The 26,657-nt window shown below is 32.4% G+C and overlaps 1 protein-coding gene across 4 annotated transcripts in view; it reads left to right on the top strand.

Moving 5' to 3' along the window:
• Positions 1 to 26,657, top strand: part of LOC113521626 (high affinity cAMP-specific and IBMX-insensitive 3',5'-cyclic phosphodiesterase 8) — a 248,054-nt gene that overhangs the window by 120,930 nt on the left and 100,467 nt on the right. For 2 of the 4 annotated variants that reach the window (XM_026907212.3, XM_026907215.3), the window contains one exon: positions 15,481 to 15,569. In XM_026907212.3, the coding sequence (XP_026763013.2) occupies positions 15,481 to 15,569 (89 nt within the window). Of the gene's footprint in view, positions 1 to 11,881; positions 12,286 to 15,480; positions 15,570 to 16,704; positions 16,857 to 26,657 lie in introns of those variants that run through there. The other 2 variants (XM_026907214.3, XM_026907217.3) reach the window with 2 other exon arrangements.

Here is a 26,657-nt window from a genome sequence, read left to right as displayed (position 1 = left end):
TGGGTATGTACAAATTCGCGTGATTATATAATCTAATCGATAATCCGAATGTCAAAATAATCATACCTCTATTTATTTTACATATTATTCGTAATTTTGTCCGAACATATGTATGTATGTATATAAAATAATTAATCAAAACAGGAAACTACATTAATCCTATTGTATGTAATTCCTTTGAATAATTTATAATCTACATACAATATTCTTTTATACATACATTATAAATTAATCTTTTTTTTATAAATACATATTATACATAGATTATAATTAGTGTAACGAAATATAACCAACTGACTCGATTGATACTGTTAAACTCCTATCCACCTACTGGATTCATTTTTCTTATCTAAACGAAATTATTCTATTAAGTAAAGGGTATAGGTACATTTACAAAAATTTACGAGGGATGATAAGTAAGGATGAAGTAAGGCCAGTTTTTTTTTTTTTTGATGGGTGAAAATGGTATGGTAGCCCCGCCTGCGCTAACGGGATACGCTGGCGGAGCACCAGTGAAGGGTGATGATGAGAATGAAAACAGGCCAGTTAGCCCATCATGATAAATTCACCAGGAATTAACCATGATAGTTTCCAGAGGGAACCGCGAGGAGGTCGACCTGGTTGGGTATATTGCTAGCAATGTGATTCTCAGTCTCCATTACTAACAATCCCTTTCCCCCCTAGTAAGGCCAGTTTGTCATTAGTGAAAAATCCATCACGCACTGTCTATTTACGTATTGTTCGTTAGTTAAAACATCATAATTATGAACAGTAGACTAAACATTTTACTTCTCATCAAAACAAGTTCGTTTTGTTGAATGTTTTGGAATCTTGACACAAAAAGAACTAACAACCAATTATAACTCAACTAGATATATAAGGTACTATTTCGAATTCAAAGCTAAATCATCTTTTTTTGTACTTGTTTACTAGCTCTTTTAATTTATTATTTTGTCTACGGCTCCGAAGATATTTCTTTGTCCAATGAAACTGAAATAAATATCGTTATCCTAGTTAAATAAAATTATAAAGGTTGTCGATAGTAATGCTTAATAATCGATTAAAATTAATCGATAGTATTCATTCCAGATAATTGAAATACCGATTTTCGTATTAATAATATTGATTCTACAATAATATTGATTTAAAAATTTACTACAATCTAATAATTATTTATCGATCACAGAATGCACAATTATCGATAGACTCCATTGAATCCATAACGAGTTCAAAATAGTTGTATTAATCAAAGTACATATATAATCAATAGTAAGTGATATATGATCGATGAGAAATATAGGAATAATAATTTGTTACCGATTATATTTGTAAGTCGATAGTATCTTAGTTATTTTGTAATCGATTAATTATATATTTATATATATATATATATATATATATATATATATATATATATTAAAAGTAATGTTTATGTATTATATGTGCATTTCTTATGTATTTTGTTTGCCTTAATGTGTTACTATATTTGTCACATATTTTTCACATCTGCCCTTCATACGCTTTTTGTTTTTACCTAATGGTAAACTAGTAGAGAATGCCATATAGCATTAAGCTCGCCATTTGTACAAAGTTTTATTGTACAATAAAGAATAAATAAATAAATATAAATTTGATTCAATAAAGTTGAATGTTTCACTTCACACCTATTAGCATAAATAAACTAGTGAGGTGGGCATACAAATAGTAAATTATTTATCTCTGACAGTTAGTACCGTTGTTGGTCTTAGTACGGGACTATAAACAAGAAATAAATTCAAAGACAGGGAACGTGGAATTATCCGGAGTCGCCGTCACAAAGTTAGAAGCGACTAATTAGAGGTAATTTCCGTGGCAGTTTAATTGAACCTCTTGCGATTGTGACGTCAGAGAAGTAGCGTGCAAACGTCCAGCATACTGAGTAGTGCAATTTGTTATCGAGTTCAGAAATTATCCGTGATAAAGGCGAGAAAGTGAACAGTATTAAAACATTTACTATGCTAGTCGTATCGTATCCAAAAAAAAGTAAGTTTGTCAAATTTTTTGTGTTTGAAAATTGGCAGAATATTGTACAACTTGCCTATTTTTTTTTTATGCAACTTAGAATGACAAATAAGCCTACCTGCTGGAAAGTGATAACCGTCGCCTATAGACGTAAACAGTACCATGGATATAACAAAGTATACTGTTTCGCCCATGATACCCTCCATGCATTGTCATTCCTGAGGACTCAGGTGTTACGCCTTAGTACACTGTAAATTCAATTAAATGTAATGTTAATGGTTTATAAGAGATGGGAACGCGATCATTTAGGTAAATTATAATAATTTACCTGAGTTATCTCAACATTCCGATTTTTAGAGTTTATTTATTACACCATAACTTCTAAATCCCTAAACAGATTTGGGTGCAAGACCTTTCCTACGCTGGATTATCCGTTAATATTTTTTTCTCTAGCTGCATTGGATTGGCTGGAAGATATATATATAGATTTAAATCCATTATAAAATTACTTCATATTATTCCTTACATTAAAGACTTTGCTATAATATCAAATTAATATTTAAATTTATGTATGTTTATATTATTAGTATTCTATTTACTTTGTACTTACGCTAAGTTATTTTTTCTCTTATACCTTTCCTTGTTTTCTTTAGTTCATATTAGTCCTTACATTAATGACTTCGCTGTGATATTAAATTCAAAATTTTATTTTAAAGATAGGTTTAAAGAAATATAAATAGATAGCGCCTCAGAAGTGACCCCAGAGACTGAACCGTTAAGAGAATGAAAATCGACCCCAAGAAAGTAAATGTGGTCTCAGTTATCCTTGGTGTTCCAATATTGACCGAAACTCATTAACTCGTTACCCACACTATCTAAACTTACCCTCAATGACGTAATAAAATCTGTTTCACTGGCCTAATTAAGACAGTTTATATCTTACACTAGCAACGTCTAAAGAAGCAGTTAGAATAAGTGCTAAATTAAAAAAAAATGAAAAATGTTTAATAATTACTGTTTATAAAGGTAAATTTAAATGTTATAGAAAAAATAAAATGATATTTGTAACTAACACAGTTTATAAGAAATCATCAAAAAATCCTCCAAAAATTAACTTAGTTACGAGGTTCAGTTTTTAACCATAAATTATGCCTCAAAATATGAAATTCTCAACTGTAATATCAATAATAATATCTATAAGCTTTATTATATATAAGAAACATAATAAATATACATAGATTAATTTTCAAGCAAATTAATACATACAACGTAAAATTACCTTAATATTCTATCTACGGAACACTCGGCTTGTAAGTTCAGCTCGCACCTGATCATTTCTTTTAATCCTTACTAATATTATAAATCTAAAAGTGTGTTTGTTTGTCTGTTACTTTATAACATCTTAACGGTTTAACCAATCACTATGAAATTTGATATACACTTCCTACAAGGTTATAGAAGGATTTAAGCTAATTTTTATTGCTGTCAGTTAATGGTTTTTTTTATACAACTTAAAATGGCAAACAAGCTGACGGCCCACCTGATGGAAAATGGTAACCGTCGCCTATAGACATGAGCAGTACCATGGACATAACAGAGTATACTGTTTCGCCCATGATACCCCCCAAGTGTTGTCATTCCTGAGGTCTCAGGTGTTATTCTTCTGTACCCTGTAAATTCACGCCATATCCCACCCTTCAAACCGAAACACAGCCATGCAAACACAACTGCTTCACGGTAGAAACACGAATGGGACAGAGGTACCCAAGCAATTGACTTTTGTACAAAGTCTCCCTCTGGTAAAATGTATCCTAATCATACGAAGTCGTGGGTAAAAGCTAGTGATAGATAATCCCGACGTTTCTATACTTATTGTTTACTAACTTTTACCCGTTACTTCATCCGTATGACCGGTATATGTTTACTGACCGGAATATGTAACCTATATCCTACTCCATCCCATATAGTAAGTGTTTACCAAATTTAATAAAGATTGGTTAAGCTATTAAGGTATTGTAAGAGAACAAACAAACAAATTCACCTTTACATTTATAATATTAGTAAGAGTTATGGTAAATTTCTTTATGTATGTGTTAAGGATTATAGGGGATATGTCCTACTTAATATTTCGGCGCCAAAATAGGTATCAATATCTCCTTACTAGGATAGACACAGTTTAAGGACACAGAAATCATCCTAATTTTTAATTTATTTAAAATACAATAAAATTTAAAATACAATAACTTCTGATAAATGCTTAACATATTGGAGTAATAATTATTCCTTTATATTACATTAATTAAGACAGTGTTCCATTAAAAATCAGTTATTTTTTTATTTAAAAATTAAACTACTCGACCGATTTTGATATTACTTCGTAAAGACCAATCTGAAGACATATTGTTTCAGATGAAAAAGGAATTTTACAAATCAGTTTTTAAATGGCGGAGTTATGAAGTAATATAAATAAAAAAATACGACCAAATTGTGAACCTCCTTCTTTTTTGAAGTCAGTTGAAAAGGAGACGTTTAGTAAATTAGAATCAGTTGTAATCTGATTTGGGAGTAATTCTTTTTATATCTGTTAGGATATACTTACAAACAGATTAATCCTATAGACATTTTATCGAAATCGCTTCAGTAATTTAATTTCTAAATTAAAATAACTGGTTTTGTCACAATTGAAGTAGGTTTTTTTTTAGAACACAAGCATACATTATCTAAATGTCGGTTTGGAGGTATTGGTGGTTAAACGATTTCACAACCTCAGCACATAGGCTTGTCAAATTGCTGGCATTAATTGTCTTTCCTCTGACAACAGCAGTATGTGTCAGTGATATACTTACGCCACAACACAAACAATAGCTGAATACTAATCGTACCAAATGAAACGCAGTGTTGCTTAGCTAACAGCAAATTAATGTATGTACCTACCTGTGGCTACTTGATTATTTACTTAGGGTTACTCCGAAATGTTATACCAACCTCTACTCTGTGGCGGAAAGGATGATAATGAATTAATGATCTCGACTCAATTATTTTTTAAAGATGTTACGTTATACGCTAGGAAAACAACTGAAAAAGAATATTTTTTTATGCAACTTAGAATGGCAAACAAAGCTGACGGTCCACCTGATGGAAAGTGGTAACCGTCGCCTATAGGGGGGAAAAGGGATTGTTAGTAATGGAGACGAAGAATCCCATTGCTAGCAATATACCCAACCAGGTCGACTTCCTCGCGGTTCCCCCCGGAAACTATCAGGATTCATTCCTGATAAATTCATCATGATGGGCTAACTGGCCTGTTTTCATCCTCATCGATGATCCTTCACTGGTGCACCGCCAGCGTATCCCATTAGCGCAGGCGGGGTTACCTATCCATTTTCATCTCTAAAAAAAAACCGTCGCCTATAGACATGAGCAGTACCATAGACATAACAGAGTATACTCTTTCGCCCACCATACCCTCCATGCGTTACCATTCCTGAGGACACAGGTGTTAGTCCTCTATACCCTGTAATTTTACTGCCATACCCCACCCTTTAATTTTCCTTTCCCCCCGAAAGGGATTGCCAGTAATGGTGTCTAATAGCCCCATTACTAGCAATATACCCTTTCAGGTCGACCTCCACGCGGTTCCCCCTGGAAACCATCATGTTTGATTCTTGTCGAATACATCATGATGGGCCAACTGACCTGCATTCATTCTCACCCATCATCTTCCACCGGTACCTCGTCGGTGTATACCAATAGCGCGAGCAGGTTTACCATTCTATTTTCACCCATTAAAAAACCCTTTAAACCGAAATACAGCCATGCATATACAACTGCTTCATGATAGAAACACGAATGGGACAGAGGTGCCCAAGAAAACGACTTTTGTACAAAGTCTCCCTCTGGTTATATTTCGAACACAACAACAGTGCACACTCATTTCACCACAGAAACAGATAACAAGAGATGAAGCGATTAAATGATATGACGAAACGCTTGTTATTTGCACAGAATTACATGCAAATATTATAGTGGTGTTAATTAGTGACATTTCCAGGTCTTATTTTCGGCGCGCTTGTAGCATCTTTTTTAATTATTTTATTGTAATATATCTAAATATATATTATATCGTCATAGTCGTAGAATACTGACGGATCTGACAAAGATTACATATATATATCCGTCAGTATTCTACGACTATGACGATATATGCCAAAGCACATATACACACAGGAGAAAAATATTGTGAATATAGCAAGTAAATAGGTACCAAATTCATCATATTCATTTCAGCCGTCCACTGCTGGATATTAGCCATAGATTGCCATAAAAAACAGTCCTGAGCATCTGCTTCCACTGACTCCCTGCAATGCATTTGAGGTCGTCACTCCATCTAGTGGGGGGTCGTCCTACACTGCGTTTGCCCATACGAGGTCGCCACCCATGAACCTTTCATCCAGGTTCTTGCTTATATATATGATAACCTTGTTATGCTATATATATGATAAGCTTGCTTATCTTTCGGCCTATGTCGATTACTTTGGTTCTTTTGCCTATTTAGGTACCTTGGACCTATTTTAAATAAATCATAATATATACATACTCGTATATGTATATAATAAAAAAGCGGCAAAATATGACCAATTGTTTATAGACTGACACATAATTTTTTTTATTCAAATATAGTGAGCTAGTTTTCACTGTTGCAAGTAATGATTTAAATTTAAATTACCTAGATTAGGTTTCTTTTTTCGATATGAATTGTTTATTATCAACTTTTTTTTATTGTATAATATAAATATTTTTGTGCTTGCAATAATTACATGCATTTATATTGTATAAATATCTATTTAATCACAATGATAAGAAACATTTAGACTCAGATTCATTATTTGCATTAAACATGGTTACATTAGATCAATAGTGTATATTTCGTGCTACATGTTTTACCATAATACTGGTATGCAAAAATATTAAATAATTATAACCCATTTTGTACATAATATAGGTATTTCAAAATTAAATACTTATCATATGATTAAATTAAATATCTATTATTAATATTGTTATTTAAACAGATAAGACAAAACACAAAATTAACATTCACAATAAAAACAAATATTTACTAAAAGTGACTATCTTCTTAAAAATTTCGTTGTTTATTAAATCTATTTAATTCATCAGAATCATACAAAATTACTAGCATTTGCTAGTAAATTAATGAAAGAATAAATCCTATTATTAAGTTACACGTAATTAAAAATTAGCTGCACTAAAATTAATACAAGCTTACGCCGTTTCTCTAGTATTTGCATGAAGTTCGCAATTATGTCCATTTCGCTCCATTGAGCGAACAAAATGTACGAATAGAATTGCAACAATGCACCTCAATACCGCGTAACAAGCTTTAATAGAGCTAACACTTACACGAAGCGATTGCTTTATAAAATACTAGCGACACGCCCCGGCTTCGCACGGGTGCAATGCTGATACTGAATAGCGCTCCCGACCCATTAGAAACCTTTAAAATTATCAGTATTTCTCTAATGTATTATACATGTATTATATATATAAATCTTCCTCTTGAATCACTCTATCTATTTAAAAAAAACACATTAAAATCCGTTGCGTAGTTTTAAAGATACATGAACGTACATGAACCCTGTAAGGGTATTGCAAATTACATATGTACTCATTAAGCATACTTAATTTATATAGTACTCGTAAATTACATGATAAAATATATAGTGATTATAAAAATAGACTTTGTAAAATATAAATTAAAATTTCATAACAAAAACTACATAAAACTAGAAATTATATTAAGTACAATTTTGCTTTCAATTAAAATTCGCTCTTCGTTTTGTCTTTACAACTGAAAAACTCTTGTAATGTATTTTCAATTAGTAGTTGTTTTAATTTAGTGATGAAAAGTGATTCTTTCCTTTTTATAACATTAGTGCAGAATGATAGAAATAAATAAATAGATATGCTTACGATTATAATCCTTAATGGGGTAGTCGTCGTGTTTGTCAATTGCTGCCATTTTCATGGTGAACATAACACTCGACATGCTCACATTTCGTAAAGAATACCCTATAGACAAAGTATTAATGAATCTATTGATAGAATCGTTATCGCTAGCTAGTTCATAAGATAGAATGAGATAGCGACATACGTTATCTAGTTTTTTCTCACGCGAGCACTGACCGAAGCGATTCTATCGATAGATTCGTTCACAACTTGTTTAGAACTGTATATTAGAAGCCAATGTGACTGAGAGCGAATCTACCATGATCAGTTAGATTAATTTGTAGCCGGTATTTTTCATCGGGTTTGTAATGCCCACTAGATTCGAACTCACGACCGATGCGATGTATAAATTGAGATAATGTACTATTAATTTATTGTTGCCTTATATATTAATACAATAAAAAACAATAAACAAGCTCATTATAAGGATTAAGTATCCTTTTAATAAGATGCTTAACTAGCTACTAACATACGCAATGTCTTTATGTTATTTATGTTCCACGCCATAATAAAGATGTTTACTATGTACTAACTACTTACTCAAGTCCAACCTTCAAACCCAAGATCACTTATCAAAGTTATAGACTTTGACCAAACACAAGTGAAATTATTTAAGATTCATTAAATAGATGTTTTAATACATGAAAATCGAATGATAATTGGGTTACCAAACATGGGGTATCAGTGGGGTAAGGAATTGAGGATAAAGTCTGATTTTTTATGGATAATAATGAAACGGTAACCCCACCCACGTTATCGATATATATTGACGGGAAACCAGTGACGGATGATAAGTGAAGATATTAGTATAGAGCAAATTAGTTAGCTCATTATGACAAATTCACTAATGAATCAACCACAATGGTTTCCAGAGGGAACCGCAAGGAGGTCGACCTGATAGGGTATATTGCTAGTAATAGGGTTACTAATGCCCACCACTAACAATCCGTTTCCCCCCTAAGAAAGTCTAGTTACCCATCGTAAAAATAAATTCACCACGAATTAACGATGGTCTGCAGGAGAAACGATGAGGAGGTAAACCAAACAGGGCATATTTTTAATGAGTGAAAATGAAATGGTAACCCCGCCTGCGCTATCGGTATACGCTGGCGGGGTACCAGTAAGAGATGATAAGTGAGGATGAAAACAGATCAGTTAGCCCATTGTGATGAATTTGACAGAAATTCACGATGATTTCTAGGGGAACCGCGTGGAGGTCGACCTGATAAGGTGTATTGCTAGCAGGGGGACAGTTAATCCCCATTACTAACAATCTCTTCCTCCCCAGACAGGACACATTGTAAACAAGAAGGCAGTTAGATCCCGTTACTAATAATACCCTGATTTAGTTAATTAGGTGCGTTCCTACGGAAGCACAACCTTTGTATTTATTTTTCCAAGAAAACTGAAAGGTAGACAATGCGCAATAAAAATGAAGGAAGAGAGAAACATAATACGTTGACCCCAGGTAATATGGAATGAAAGCAAGATGATGAGAAGACGTGCATTGATTTTCTTGAGAGTAGAAGCAAGCTATCTCTCCGTGGAAATGCTATTTAATGCATACCAAACGAATATGTTATTATTGGATGCAAGTGATATGGGACTGTTCCTTATGGCAGTTTATGGGGGAAGCCTATGTTTGGCAGTGGACAGAAATGACTAATTTGATGATATATGATTAACTGATTATGTAACGATGGTCTACTGCATACTAAGATTTCCATTGCATCATCAAATAGACGAAGATTACCACTTTCCATTAGGCGAGCCATCAATGCATCTAACTTGTATAAAAATTCTATGTTGCATAATAAAACATATTTTTTTTTACAATAACGATTGTCGAAAGTTGCATTTCTTTATTTCTACAAGAGCAGTCATTCCATAATGTCGATTCGTTTCATAGTACAAATCGGGATTAGTTTTGGATGCAATCGAACTGAGATAAAATCAAAATGATACAGAATAGACGCTAAACAAACATTATCATATTTTTATTTGATATATAATAATTTATCGAGCAAGAATGGATGGAGATGTCGGTAGGGGCCGCCCTAGACGGACGTATGTCGACCAAATAGGCGACGTGCTGAAGAAGGGCCAAATTAAAAGTACCCATAACCGGCGAGCGTGTATGAAAAGATTGATGAATGTGGAAGAAGCGAAAGAGGTTCGTTTCAATCGAAGCATTTGGCGTTCCATTGTTTCTGCCTACCCTAATGGGAGACAGGCGTGACAGAAATGCATGTATGTATGTATATAATAAGCAATTTAATATTTTTGCCTTGTGTTCACGGCATAGAATGGGCCACACTTTTTTCCTGTGGATATCATAAGAGGCGATTGAAGGAACTTAATGGTCTTTTGGCTGTTAAAACATCGCCAAAAGTCTAACTGCAGTTGCCTACCCGCCTGCCAAGTATGGTAACTATTGATAAAAATCAAAATGGCCTATGTTCAGCAGTAGCTAGTAAACGGCTGATATGATGAAACAATTTGTATATTAATATATTTACGACCTATTTCCATTAAAATTGTAAATACTATATGTTTGTGCATAAGAGATATAAAAACAATTATATGAGGGGTATTAATTAAAGATTTTTTCTGTCTCGTATATGTATGTTCCGGAATTAAAACAAGTACTGAACCAAATTAAATGCGATTTTCATTGTTGTATTCCAGAAGGTTTAATTAAAAATCTAATATATGATTTATATTTATACACTATCTAGAAGTGCTTACCTACTCGTATGTAGAAAGAGAACGAACTTTTGTTTTTTTTTTTTTGCTTGCGCAAAAAGTAGTCAAAATATAATAAAAAAGGTACTTAATTACACTCTTCTTATTTAAAAATAGTATTTTTTTTTATTTGATTACTTTATTTCTGGCTTTCATAGTAAAGTGATAACGTATTATTGATATGTAGGTAAATAATTATCGAAAATATTTTATCACTTAAAAACAATTAAAAATTATCACTTTACAACTTCCTTGTGACGTGTCATTATAAAACATTTGATACAACGTATAAGTTATTATTTTTATTGTTAATTTTAAGTCCCGATAGTAAATTTAAGTATTTACTTTTATATTTTGAATGTAGAAATCATAGATTTATAATTATCTTAAGCATTTAAAACTTTATACTTATTTATACTTGGCATTTTAATATAATAACTATTGGTTTAACTTACTTTGCACATTTAGCAAAATCGCAATAACAAACAAAATCAAATTTAAAACTTTAATAAAATTGTTAATTACAATAAAAAGGCATACTAAGTTTAATTACTATTATACCAAGTTAAATATAGAAAAAGAAAATAATTTACAACAATATTTACTTCAATATTTCCTGTATAAATATAATGTAATATAAAATTCCTGTTGTGCTTATATATAGGTATATATACACGATACTTAACTCATTAATTTTTATGATATCAGCTATCAGTAAAACATAAACATTGCAATACGAAAGAATTTGTTAATCTTATAAACCTCAAATAATATTACACACAGATTAAAGCTTTCATATAATCTTATAACATATCCCTTCCAGTTCGTTAATGTATGACCAGACACTACGCTCGTCCTACATTTACCCCCCTTCTTCGATCAACTGTCTCGACTTGATGGCCATTACCTAACCGACCGCTTGGCGCACTACAAACTCCTCGCAAGCATCGAAACGTTTCTATAGTACAACCAAAAAATATCTTCAACTTCCTTGTCATAAAGTTGATATTTCCAATTCAAGTGATTCACTCAACTGCAAATACAAATTGGATTCATCTAGTACTCGCTGTTTACATTCGCTTTTCAACGATCGTCATTTAATTAATTCGATATTTGAACGCAGCATCGGACTGTCATTTCTTTGGTTAAAGCGAAAAATAATTTGTTTTGTTCTTATTTTTTTAAGGACTTTGTGCTTTGTGTTATTATTTGCGGCCTTTTATAATATTCTAATTAATGTGATCAGTATTTGTTCGCCACAAATAATGATTAATATTTTTTTTTTCAAATTAAGTGCTTGTAGTGAAAGCTAATGAATCCAGTTCAATCGAATGATACCAAACTATCAGATCTATGTGTTAGTGTGTTGACTTATTAAAAAGTGGAAAGTGATATTTGCAGTGTTGGTGATAAAATTATGTGAATAAAAAAAAATGTTGGCTGGTGAGGAGACCAGCATAGAATTGGTGAAACGATGGCTTCAAAATCGTGCTGATGAGGATCTAGAGACAGGTGATAGTCTATGGTATATCTATTTATCTCAAAATTACACGAGGCTACTGAGTTTAAAAAATTATGTTGTGTTTTCATCTAGGGATTTAAAATATATATAGTTAACAGTTTTATATCACGATTATTATAATAAGTATAAAGATGACCGCCAAAATCTAAAAAATATTGTGAGTAACAACATAAAAAAAATAGTAAATAATTGTCTGATTATAATATATATAAATTATTGTAATTTATATATGTTTAACCTATAACTTTATCGCAACACTTTTTGTGTATGGAATTCATATGATATTAAATTTTTGCTCAGAGAAAATTATTTTAGAGCAAATAGTGAAAAAAATCAAGGTGAGAACTTCCTTCTTTATGGGATGAATTAAAAAAAATTATGTTTTTTTCATTGGATAAATAAAATAAATAAAACAAAGTTAAATACTAAAATAGAAATTAAATAATAATAAAAATATTCTAAAAGTGCTAGTATTAATTTTCTTAAAAGGTTTTGATTTATTATAGATTATGCATGATTTTAAATTTCAAACAAATAGACCTGGTGATGGTTTCTATAGATTTATCTATTTAGAAATTACATTATAACGATCTCGGACCTTGACTATACCATATCTAAACTACCTACATTTGAAATTAGAAAAGTCACTAGAAATCAATTTGGATCTTCAAATCTTTGGAATTGCAATATGACTGCATGGTTTTTTTTATGACACAGGGGGCAAACAAATAAAATAATCCACGACACCAAACGCATTGCAGGTGTGCTTATGTATTAAAAAGGAATATGTTCTTTTATAATGAATATGTTTCCTTTTATATATGTATGTATGTATATCGGGAAGAGGTGAAACTGAGACGTAAAGAACTGTATTTCCCCAAAGAAGCCTTCCAGATGAACTCGAAACAATATACATATATATAGGCATCGCTAAAAAATGAACGTAAGTTTTAAAAATAATATTGTGTAATATATACACAAAAATACAGAGGAATTGAGAACCTTCGCCTTTTTGAAATTGCTTAAAATAATTATACAAACAACGATACGACGTCCATATTAACCTAAAATATTAACTATTTCACTCAACAAGAGGGTGATTTAAAAATAAAATGTCTTCTGCTTGGATACCTCAAACTCAGTTATTTTTACTGTCAAGTCATTGTGATTTTATGTCTTTTATTTTGATTTGAAAGCTGCGATGTGACAGTGAAATTATTGGGTACTGTAACTTAAGATCTTTATTTCCCAAGGGTCACCGACGCTCGAGTGATAGCTTTAATCTTGCAGTCGTTTTTGGGCCGCGTGAGCTTACCATTAAGCAGATCCTATGATTGTTTACCTTTTATTATTACATAAAAATTATATAAGATTTATTAAATTTTGTTTATGTATATAAATTTTATTGACCAACAAATTCTAACTTATTTCTAGGTTCAGCTATTCTCTATTATCTAAATTTTTGTGTATACAGAGATACTCAATGTAATATAGTCTATTTAATAATAATCCATAAGTGTCTTTGTATTATTCGTTGCGTGGTACAAGAGTAAATAAATATATATATATATATATATATATATATATATATATATATATATATATATATATATATATATATATATATATATATATATATTTCCGTGGGTGGGTGAGGCGACTAAGGAAACTTAATTGTCTAGGAATGGGCAACAGCGTCCCTCTTAAAAGATTACTAAAGGCTAACTGAGTTGCCAATCCACCTGCCAAGCGTGGCAACTACTACTTTTCAGCAGGGAATAGTTAACGACTAATATGATGATGATATTATTACTTATGTAAATATATTTTAAAATAAAATAAAAATTGGATATTTATTTAATTTCTAAGCATTTAAGATTGCATGTACGTACTTATATTTAGGTATCTCTACAGAATAAATGAAATTAAATATTTATCTCTAGGAAACATGGATCAAAAAGTGACATAATCTTCTATAAGTACCTCCCGTTCTGAACTGGCAGCTATATGCCATATTGTAGGTATGGCAGATTCAAATATGAATGGAATTGTAAATATCTACACAATGTACCAAAAATAATTACCAACCTGTAAATGGTATGATCTTTTGGTGAAATTAAAGAGTTTTCTAAAAGAAAAATGGATCGAAAACAATTTTAAATCTCCCATTCCTATTAACATAATACATCTCAAGACAGAATGGGGGTACTTCTAGAATTTTTTGTCGTTTTCCGATACAACCTTTCTTGGGATAAGTTTTTAATTTTATTCACTCTGTATAGGTACATAAACATGGATAGATATAAGCAGTTACGTACGTACAATCTATCTTGTTTGTACCCTCGATTAATGAAAGTAATCATTGTAAAATACTACGTCACACTAGAATTTATTCTAAACTATTTAATTAATCACTTTCAATCTCTCAATAGCACGCGTCCGTTCTCCGTTGAAAAGTCAGGGTCATCGCATACGCACAACACGACCGCACAAGTCACTGAGACTAAACTATCGCTTGCCGATAACCGGTAGATGGCGTTCTAAGTACTTAATTATTATGCCTTCAAGAAGAATTTTGGTCGTTTTTACGACATCATCATCATTAGATGAATTATATTATCTTTTACCTGTATTACTCCTTCACTCTTTTCCTTGAATCTTAATTTAATTCTAGGTACTTATTTAGTAGCATAAAATTCCTCTAGGTTTTTTTTTATCTTTTTTATTTAGAGGCTTTTATCCTGTAAGGATATGTCAGCCTCAGTATACCCCAATTTTATAAAATACCATACATATCCTCCATTTGAGTGTATCTTGTCGATAATGCATTTATTATTTTTATTAGAGATTTGAACGAAATATTAGACGGCATTTTATACAATGAATAAATACAATAACACAATAGGACAGGAAAAATCAATCGCCGTGTTACCAGTGTTCCCAATTTAATAATTAAAAAAATGTTGGCTGATGTTGCCAACAATTATTTCAAATAACGTTACTTTCAATTAGCCTCTTTTTTAAGGAGCATCTAAAACATTTCCATAGTATTCACTCACATTTCGATTTCACCATTTGCATGGATTAGTGTAAGCCCTGAAAATATCTCATGTGCCTCTATATTTTATAGGTACACATATTACTTATGATGTTTATTGTTAAATCCCTTCCGTTATTGTCGGCAGGCAGTTCGGGCGGATCGCCGGGAGCTCGTGCTGGTCGAAGGTCCTCGCTCGCTCTCACGCCGGAAGATGAGCCATTAGTGGACGTCGCCGTAAGTACTTATGTCCTATCAATATTTCACTGTCAACGTCGAAATCTGCGATTAGACGTAAACCACAAAATAAGGGGTTTTTGCACTCGCACACATTAAATATTGTTTTACCTTAGGCTATGATATAAGGAGATTATTATATTGTCAAACGTTTTTTGTCTTCTAAGTATTAGAACAAATTACAATTTTCAAAGAAGAGTTAATCTTCAAAAGAGATTTCTTCGAGTAAACTCAGATCATAATTAGAAAATTTATTGGTAGTGGTAGTAGTAATAAACGTTCACATGTACATGATAGAATCTTAATAATAATCAAAACAAAATAATTAAACGAATATATAATTAAATACATAGATAGATAGATACTCTTTATTGTTTCCCCAAAAGATTACAATAGTAAACTTATTATAAATATAAATAATTACAAGAAATAATCACAATGAGTGACTGTCACTTTATCGCTAAGAGCGATACATATACACAAACATTTTTGTAAACGTATAAGTTAACTACAATAGTTTCTAGGGAAAACCACGTGGAGGTCGACCAAATAGAGTATATATTGTTAGCAATGGGGCTGTTGGACTCCATTACTAACAATCCTTTTCATCCCCCCATCCTTCCGTAGTTGTTACTATCACATACTTCCTTCTTTCGTAACTCTAAAAAGTATAACCTCAGGCTCTTCAACTCTATGGTGAATAGATATTTCTGCACTTTACACTTCATCATTAAAAAAGTGAAACCTGTAGAAATAAGTACTTAATTTTTTTTAGGTGAAGGGAAAGGGATTGTTAGTAATGGAGACTGAGAATCCCATTGCTAGCAATATACCTAACCAAGTCGACCTCCTCGCGGTTCCCCTTGGAAACTATCATGGTTAATTCCTGATCATGATAGGTTAACTGGCCTGTTTTCATTCTCATCTATCATATATCCCTTCACTGGTGCTCCGCCAGCATATCCCGTTAGCACAGGCGGGGTTACCATACCATTTTCACCCATCAAAAAAAATAAGTACTTAAGGTTATAATCAACAAAGGATATTATTTATCGTAATCTGATTCTTAGTGAATGAACTTAATTCACAATTTTCAATCATTGTCCAAGCCATAAAGCCGTTATCTGTTATTTGTTTTGCAAGACCTACATACAGTACGCGATAGTTATTTATAGTGTATGGACAGTTATTATGTACACATTTTGTTCCGAAATCGCAGTGTTTTTAGATTGTTTAATTCCGAACTCGTCATATTCTAAACATGACGAATTTCACACTTGGACACAGGTACTTATCATATACGTCTATTTATTTGTTTATTTATTCTTTATTGCACAATAAATTTGAACTTTTAAAATTGAAACTTTGAACAAATGGCGAGCTTAATGCCATATGGCATTCTCTACCATAAAAACAGAGAGCGTATGGCAGAGAAGGGCAAATGTGGTGAAAAATATGTGACATAATTATATTAATACTGAAGTAATCATACATAATACGTCAGAAATTCTTCTAATATATATATATATATATATATATATATATATATATATATATATATATATATATATATACATATACATATACTCGATAGAGAGTCGAATTCAGTTTTTTGTAGAACAAAATCTTGCAATATAAAATTTTAAAATTAAAAATAGTAATAAATAAATAAATAATCGTAATAAGAATGCATCACTATTTCGTCATGCGTCACTATGCGTCAATAATTATCATCTAAATATCTTTGATATAAACTGTCTTAATAGTTAATTTAAGATTAATGGTCCATTACATATGTTATGGACGTAAAATTTCCAATTCATATAATTACAAAATTTTATGTATTTCGTTGCTAGCAATATACTCTGTTCATTCATCACGATAGGCTGACTGACCTGCCTTTTCATTCTCACCTATCATCCATCACTGGTGATCTGCCAGCGTATACCGTTAGCGCAGGCGGGGTAACCATTCCATTATCATCCATTAAAAAAAAATATAGATTCCTGAAAGGACTATAATATACAAAATTACCTAATATTTTATATAATAGGCAAAATTACCTATGCCTACATTTGAGAACTCCTGCACTGACTTTTGAACTAGTCTGATAATTTTTTAAGGAAAAATAGAATTTGAACAAAACAATGTTTGTCTGGTCAGCTATAGTTTTCAATAAAATACGCATACGTTTCATTATTAATACAATGATGTATTGTACATACCTGATAAGATATGACGTCAAGAAACAATTTTAAAACGTGATAACGTCCGTATACGTATTTAACCATGGACATCGATGAAATTAGATGACGCATTTCTGTATAAAATCTAGGCATGATATAATTTTCTAGTGTAATATTTATATGCAATCATATACTACTATTATTAGTATGAGGGTGTCACCCTCTGATACCAAGAGTTTCTATATTGCCTTCATTATACACGCTTCATTATTACACATTTTCCAAAGAACATAACAAGTGACAATAATTATTAAGTGATCTAAACATGAATTCGAAAATTCTAAGACTATCTTGAGACGTTGAACCGCAGTTAAACGTTGTCTATCAAACTGTCACTGCACGTAATACATATAAATTAAAATAGCAAACGAGCTAATGGCCTACCTGATAGAGAGTAACAACTGAGGCCTATAGATTAGAACAATACTATGGATATATATCCGCCATAAACTAAAATTTCATCCCAACCATCAGGACGAGTGGCGGTCTTCCACCGTACGTTTTTCAAAGCACTTTCTCCCACGCACAACCACTCTTTGGAATCAACTTCCAGCAGCAGTATTTCCGAACGGATACGACATCATAACCTTCAAGAAAAGAGCATTTTCCTCTTTAAAAGGCCGGCAGCGCACCTGCAATGCCGTTGATGTTGTGGGTGATCATGGGCGGCGGTAGTCATTCACCATCAGGTGAGCCGCATGCTCGTTTGCCCTCTGTGTTGTAAAAAAAATATTACAGAATATATTGGTACACCTTTTGCCGTGATTTTGATTGCTGTATGGTTCCAGCATAGAATGTACCACTACCTTCTTTCCCGTAGGTGTCATAAAAGGCAACTGAGGAAACTTAAAGGTCAAAGGATGGACAGCACTCTTTTAAAACATCACCATAAACCTATGGTAACTAGTACCAAAACTCCCCTTATGGAAGAGACTTATGTTCAGCGGTCGACAATAAAAAGCTAATATGAATGAATGAATTGTGACACCTATATACCTCTTATATATTACCATTTTTGAGGACTAAAGAAAAAATATAACAATTATTAATTTTATATATACTATAAAACTTTACTTTAATATTTCTTAAAATTTATCTCCTAATTAGTTAAATACGAGATGATATCGTTTTCCCACGTTTCCTTGGTGAAAATATTCAGTTCCGCCGAGAGAACTCTCCCTTTATAGGATGCTAACGATTTCAATTTCAATCTGTATATAAAAAATAAAAAGCAAACACTGCATAAGCTGAAACAGGTATATTTGTAAAACCTTACTATATATTAGATGTTTTACAAATAAGAGGGTTAAATGGTTTAACTTCTTACTTCATCCTACGAATATTGCTATTATAAATGCGAAATTATCATCATCATCATCATATCAGCCGTTGTCTGTCCACTGCTGAACATAGGCCTCTCCATAGACTACCATTAGGAACAGTCGTAAGCCACCTGCATTTACTGACTCCCTGCACTACATTTAAGGTCGTCACTCCATCTAGTAGGGAGACGTCTTACAATGCACTTTCCCGCACGGGGTTGCCACTCAAGAATCTTTCGTCTTAAAACGTTAACAAAAGCCTAACTGCGGTAGCCAATCTGCGTGCCAAGCGTGGCAACTACTGGTAAAACCCTCACAATAAATGCAAACATTTGTGGCATGATCATACTTAAACGGCTCAACAAATTTGAATGAAATTTAGTACACAGGTAGGTTATATCTTAACTTAACACATAGAATTATAAAAGTATAAAACTTTAATGAAAAGCCGTGGGGAACAGCTAGTAAATAATATATTGATTTAATAATTAATTTCGCATAATTATACCAATACCAATTTCTGAGGGCACAACCTTTACCTTAGACCTCAGCTAATTAAAAGAGTTCACTTCTTAAATAATTAAATCGCACAAAAAAGTTAAAACGAAGCTTCGTTTACGCAAAGTATTTTAGTTTGCGTCATCTACCTATTAAAATATTATGTCTATGGATATTTCTGTGTATCGATCAGTAAACAATTTTGTGATGCTATATCATTTGCGATCATGCTACATTTTAAGAATTATAAAAGTCAAGTTTTTTGGTGATTTGCAAAATGTACTTAACGTATTTTATCGCTAATTTTAAACAGTTTTTTATAGTTCTTCTTGTAATCAAAGGATAATTGTCCCATGATGAATATTGTGATGATCATATTTTGTGTTTATCTTTGATGAACAAAAAAAGTTTATTGCGACTAAAAACTTACTATACACATGATTTTGTATTCTAAATTCAAATATTTATTACATTTTTGTAGAGTAAAATCTATTTGTAAAGGTACAATGAACATCAAAAGTCGATAACTGTCTATAAATCTTTAAAACTCGTAAATTCCGTTGCGCACAAAGTAACTAAACAAGGTTAGCGCCAAAATTGAATGAACAATATATAAGGTGAAAATAATTTGAATATGTATGCATGCATGCTATTGTATATATTAATCTCAGTCTCTGTATTTCAAAATCTTAAATGTTCATCTATTTTTGACGCTGACTGTACATTTAATAAATTGTAATTAATCACTGTACAATGCACAAGCGTGTCAAATTAGTCCCCTGTAATTACTGATTAATGAGCATACTTTTTAGTAATTTACACACTTGAATAGTAATATTTATTAGGTAATTTATTTTTGCTATTTAGTATGGTACATACTTTTTAATTCCCATAAACAATGCTATTTTGAAAACCTAATTGGATTAAATCTACAGTCCATTATCTGATCGATTATAGCACTGACAAGGATTTTTAATGACTAACGCCAATTATCAACAAGGATTTTAACAAAAAGTATTATTATAACTAACTAGAAATATAATATATTATTGAATTTTACCCACAACTTTGACCGCGTGACCGAGAAAAATGTTCGATTAAAAATATTTCGATAAATAAATTTATTTAGAATTTATCATTATCATTAGACTCTGGGCACAATTATAGTTTATGACAAGACAAATCAAATAAGCTCTAACACTACGGATTTATTGTGCGTAATTAATGAGTTCCTATAGCCATTTCCTATCTTCTTCATCAGAACGATCCGATATTACCATAAATATTGTAATGTCACCGAACTTTTATATATATATATATATATATATATATATATATATATATATATATATATATATATATATATATATATATATATTGCGGGATATTTCTTCGGGTAGTTCTAAATTTGTAATATATATATTACAAATTTCATAACTATCCGATAGCGATCGGTTGAACTATTACGATTAAATGTAAAGAGATAACAAATGAACAAACAAACTCATTTTCACATTTATAATAAGGATTATTTCTAACAAATTAATATCATCTTAAAAGTAAATTTTCAATTAGAAAACAATAATAGTGCCCCCCACTATAGCAAGGCATGATGTCATACAATTTTATTAACACAATAACTTATAACAGGAGAGCAAAATGTATATAATTGTATAGCAACACTTTTAATTTTGATCAACGATGTTATGTACGTGCATAAAAATTTAAAATCATCATTAAGGGTCTGAGCGCCTATTCCCGCTATTTAATTATTTAATTCTGCTTTTTTTCCAAAAGCCATCAGCCAGAGTACGTCTACGTTTTCATACAGGAGACAAATATATCAAGAAATATAAATGATACCTAGGAGTAGTATTCCACGCGTACGAGGGGCATTGACACCAGTAAAGGCGATACGAGCTCTACCATATAAAGCTTACCGCACATTTAGTTAGTCAGTATTTCACGGTAGTAACACAGTATAATTTATACTACTATGGCATTAACAAATAATTGTATATAAAATCCGAACGGATCCGATTTTCGGGAACCAGATTGACTTAGTGACTAAGTGAGCTATGCTGTCAGCTAGGGGTGGGTAATACCCACCCCTGGGGGGAAAGGGATTGTTAGTGATGGAGACTGAGAATCCCATTGCTAGCAATATACCCAACCACGTCGACCTCCTCGCGGTTTCCCCTGGAAACTATCATGGTTAATTCCTGATGAATTCATCATGATTGGATAACTGGCCTGTTTTCATTCTCATCTATCGCCCTCCACTGGTGCTCCGCCAGCGTATCCCGTTAACGCAGGTGGGGTTACTATTCCATTTTCATCCATCAAAAAAAAAATACCCATCCCTAGCTGACAGCATAGCTCCACCATCAATGTCCAGAGGGACCTAATATATACATATCAGATTGGTATCCATATTACTCAAGCCTACTAAATGGGCAATGCTGTCAGCTAATATTGCCGAATCAGTTATATAAAAAATATTCTGTCATTAGCGCTTCCGGCTATTTTAATAGATCGACGAAATAACCGGATCAGATGGGAAAGTGCTTACTCTTTGCAATCAATAGATAGAATACGTATCACGGTTATCAAAGCTGTAGTTATAAAAAAAAAATTATCTGATTGTATTTTTTAATCAGCATTACTTATAACTTCATAATATTGTGTTTAATGATAAATATTAATACACGCGTTACTTCCATGACATGATTTATGTATATATATTTTTTTTAATGGGTGAAAATGGATTGGTAACCCTGCCCGCGCTATCGGTATACACCTACGAGGCACCAGTGGAAGATGATAGGTGAGAATGAATGCAGGTTAGTTGGCCCACCATGATGAATTCGACAATAATTAAACATTATGGTTTCCAGGGGGAACCACGTGGAGGTCAACTTGAGAGGGTATATTGCTAGTTAATGGGGCTATTAGACCTCATTACTAACAATCCGTTTCCCCCCGGTTTATGTATATTCTCACGTCTATATTGAAAAATACAATTTATAAATAACTTAAATTATCAACCTGTTACAGTAATTCATTCACTGGTTATTTGATTAGAATTATTTCGTTAAATTTCACTACCATTAGTATGTGTATGACTGCCAACACTCGAAAATTAACCACCTCTATTACTTCCAGAAGTTAAACTTAATTTCCGTAAGATAACGCCTAGTTCAATAAAATACAAATTAATTTATAGACGATACAATAAATCTTTTTTTTTATACAACTTAGAATGGCAAACAAGCTGACGGCCCACCTGATTGAAAGTGGTAATCGTCGCCTATAGACATGAGCAGTACCATGGACATAACAGAGTATACTGTTTCGCTCATGATACCCCCCATGTGTTGCCATTCCTGAGGACTCGGGTGTTATTCCTTTGTACCCTGTAAATTCACGCCATATCCCACCCTTCAAACCGAAACACAGCCATGCAAACACAACTGCTTCACGGTAGAAACACGAATGGGACAGAGGTGCCCAAGCAATCGACTTTTGTACAAAGTCTCCCTTCTGGAATAAATCGGAACAATTAAACTGTATTGTTCGAACTGCAGAGGAAAATTTTGTTGATCGAAAAATTATGTATTTAAAAACGGGGGTCTACCATAAACAGTAAATTTGAAATACCACCCGCAAATTAAGAGTGACATTTTGATCATTATAACCTCATCCTGATCAAAAGAGGTTTTATCATTCTGAATGAAATTCGAAATTGATATTAATATCACAAAAGAAGCGCTCTTTTGTAATTCTATCATCAAATTCGTGTTTCGTTCTGCTTGAAATTTTCAGACAGGTTTTCATAGATTGTAAAGTTTTCTATTGTACACGTTAGTGTTTTGTTTAACAGTTGGAAATGAAAAGTGCGGTCGTAACAGAACTGTACGTAGGTACAGTTCGAGCTACAACGATAAATCGTAACTTATTTATGTGCAAAACTGTAAAGTGCATACGTTACCATTCTCTGCTCGTTTAAAATCGCTAAAATTTTATTGTTCACACACGTTTATTACGCGTCTCTTGATAATAAATATAGTGTGTATCCGGGTCTTAATATTCTTATGACTAGACTGAATTACTAAAAAAGGCGGAACTCGGCTTTAGCATGTTGTTTCTGATTGTACACTGATAAACTTAAACACACTTTTTATTTAGCTAATACTTAGTGTATATAGATAGAGTGTCTCCATAAAAATGCTTAGAGAAAAACGGGTCAACTTTTTCATATATATATAATATAATATATGATACTTCTATATTTATTTTGTCTTATAATTTTTACATCTTTAAGTGCGTAAACACTGGGGGGAAAGGGATTGTTAGTAATGAGGTCTAATAGCCCCATTACTAGCAATATACCCTCTCAGGTTGACCTCCACGTGGTTCCCCCTGGAAACCATGTTTAATTCATGTCGAATTCATCGTGGTGAGCCAACTAACCTGCATTCATGATCACCTATTTTCTTCTACTGGTGCCTTGTCGGTGTATACCGATAGCGCGGGCGGGGTTACCAATCCATTTTTATCCATTAAAAAAATGCGTAAACACTCATTTTATTTATAAATAATACGCCAAAATACATATATACATTACTGATAAAAAAACGAGTCAGCTAATTTGACAATAAGCTGACTAAAAGTTGACTCGTTTTTGAGTCTCGATGCTAAAAAATTTATAAACCTCTCATACTAGCGTGACGCGTCTAGCTGTCAATAAAAATTTGTAAAAGTGTATTAAGGGTTCTTAAAGGTCGGCAACGCGCGCGTGACACCCTGGTGTTACAGGCGTCCATAGGCTACGGTAACTTTATTTATCATCAGACGGTCCATACGCTTGTTTGCCACCATAGTTGTATTAATAAAATCTCAAAATAATGGCTTATCAATTTTTCTTTTAATATCTAATATATCTAAGCATATGTATACAAATAACAGACGTAAATAACAGAATTGAAGTTGTTAATTTTGTTTAAATATAACACACTCTTAGATTATGGATCTATCGCTTATCTATACATTAAACATCAAAGACATAATAATGTTTACAGATTTTTTCAAAATACCGAACGCGAGTGGCTTGAGGCGACATTGAGTCTTTCTTTTCCTTCTATCTATGTCTTTAAAGAGACATTTCTAATTTCACACTTTTGATACATTTCAGAAAACATCATTACCACCACAGACTTTTGTGGACGACTTCAATAATGTAGCGGTATGGCATATTTTAGGTCCCTAGTTCTATTCCATGTCGGAGAAATTTTAAATGTTAATCTGCTTCTAAATTCTGTTTCATATATCATCACATCATATCAGGCCGTTAGCTGACCACTACTAAACATAAGAATCCCCCATAAACCGCCATAAGGAACGGTACCGAGCCACCTACATCCACAAACTTCCTGCAATGCATTTGAGGTCGTCGGTCTATCTAGTAGGAAAGGGGTGTCGTCCTATGATGCGTATGCGGAATCGCCACTCACTCCAACTTTTTTCTCCATATATATATAGTTTGAACATATTAAACACACTTAGCACATATTTTTATAGTTACATGACACTATGAGTATGATTGTGGTAATTTACTAAGAATTTAAAAATTAAATGATTAAAAATTGTCACAATATTATACACTGCTGTATCCGCTGACATTGATGCTCATTTCCACTTTGGGTTTGCTGGAAGAAAACTCTATCAGAGTTTAGCTCGCCTTTGTACTTTTGATTACCTCCGTCGTATTCTTATAACTAGTGCGTACAATAAAGAATTAAAATAAAATAAATAAATAAATAAATTTATATACACTACCATCACTGTCCGCTGCTGTATGTACAGGTTTCTCTCTGTAGATAACAAGGAATGGTCTTTAGTACATAAACCCACCACAATATATCAACTACTTTCATTATTATGAACATTATAATACGTTTCGTGAAAGGTAACTTTTATGAAATGTATTAGAAAAATGAACAAAACGGGCCCGTGTTTCAGACATATTGGTTGAACATAAAATACGAGTAATATGAATTAAACGTAGCGTATATTTTTTCCATGCCGAATAGGGGTGGATAATATTTAACAATATCAATATATTTTATTTACAATATTTACAATATACACTGGTCCGATAACGGATATATTAAAAATCTGTTATCCAAAAAATAAAAAAAAGCATAATAGACTTTTAATGTATTCGAAAATAGATATGCGATCGATATGGGTGATATCAAAATGGGTGATGATGAATTTAACAAGAGTTAACTACAATAGTTTCTAGGGGGAGCCACGTGGATATCGACCTAATAGAGTATATTACTAACAATGGGGCTATTAGACCCCACTACTAACAATCTCTCTCCCTCAGTACTGTATATTTTTTATTTATAGGTTATAATGAAATAGTAACCCCACCCGCGCTATCGGTATACGCTGATAGGGCACCAGTGAAGGATGATAGACGAGAATGAAACAGGTCAGTTAGCCTATCGTGATGAATTCTACAAGAATTGTTCACGATGGTTTCCAGGCTATCAATGGGGCTGTCAAACTCCATTGCTAACAATCCCTTCCCCCCAGTACCGTATATTGAGAAGCCTTACTCCTCAAGAAATGAGCTATCGAACACAAAAAGGTTTTTTTTAATCTGACATGTAAATTTAGGGATTAGTATGTTCAAACATACAAACTCTTTCACATTCTCAATATACGAGTACGAATAATTGACCCGACCAGTCAGCTAATGTTCAATAGTAGAACAAATTATAAAATCCATTAATTGAATGTTTCAATTTGTTACTAATTTTATTTAGTACGAATTCCTGTGACAATTTCAAGAAATGTAATACTGAGAACAATGGAACTACCAAAACAGTCTCCTCTTCCACTGGCACTGACTCTGCTCAACGGTGTCATGAGTCAGTTTCCGGACTTGGATATATTAACTTGTGAACTTGTCAAGTTTCGCAGAATAGCAATAAATTATTTAGAAAGTG

Source organism: Galleria mellonella, unplaced genomic scaffold, assembly GCF_026898425.1.
Source record: "Galleria mellonella isolate WM207_F2 unplaced genomic scaffold, CSIRO_AGI_GalMel_v1 utg63, whole genome shotgun sequence".
NCBI lineage: Eukaryota > Metazoa > Arthropoda > Insecta > Lepidoptera > Pyralidae > Galleria > Galleria mellonella.
Note: the sequence above shows the minus strand (reverse complement) of the source record. Positions and strands in the feature narration are given on the sequence as shown.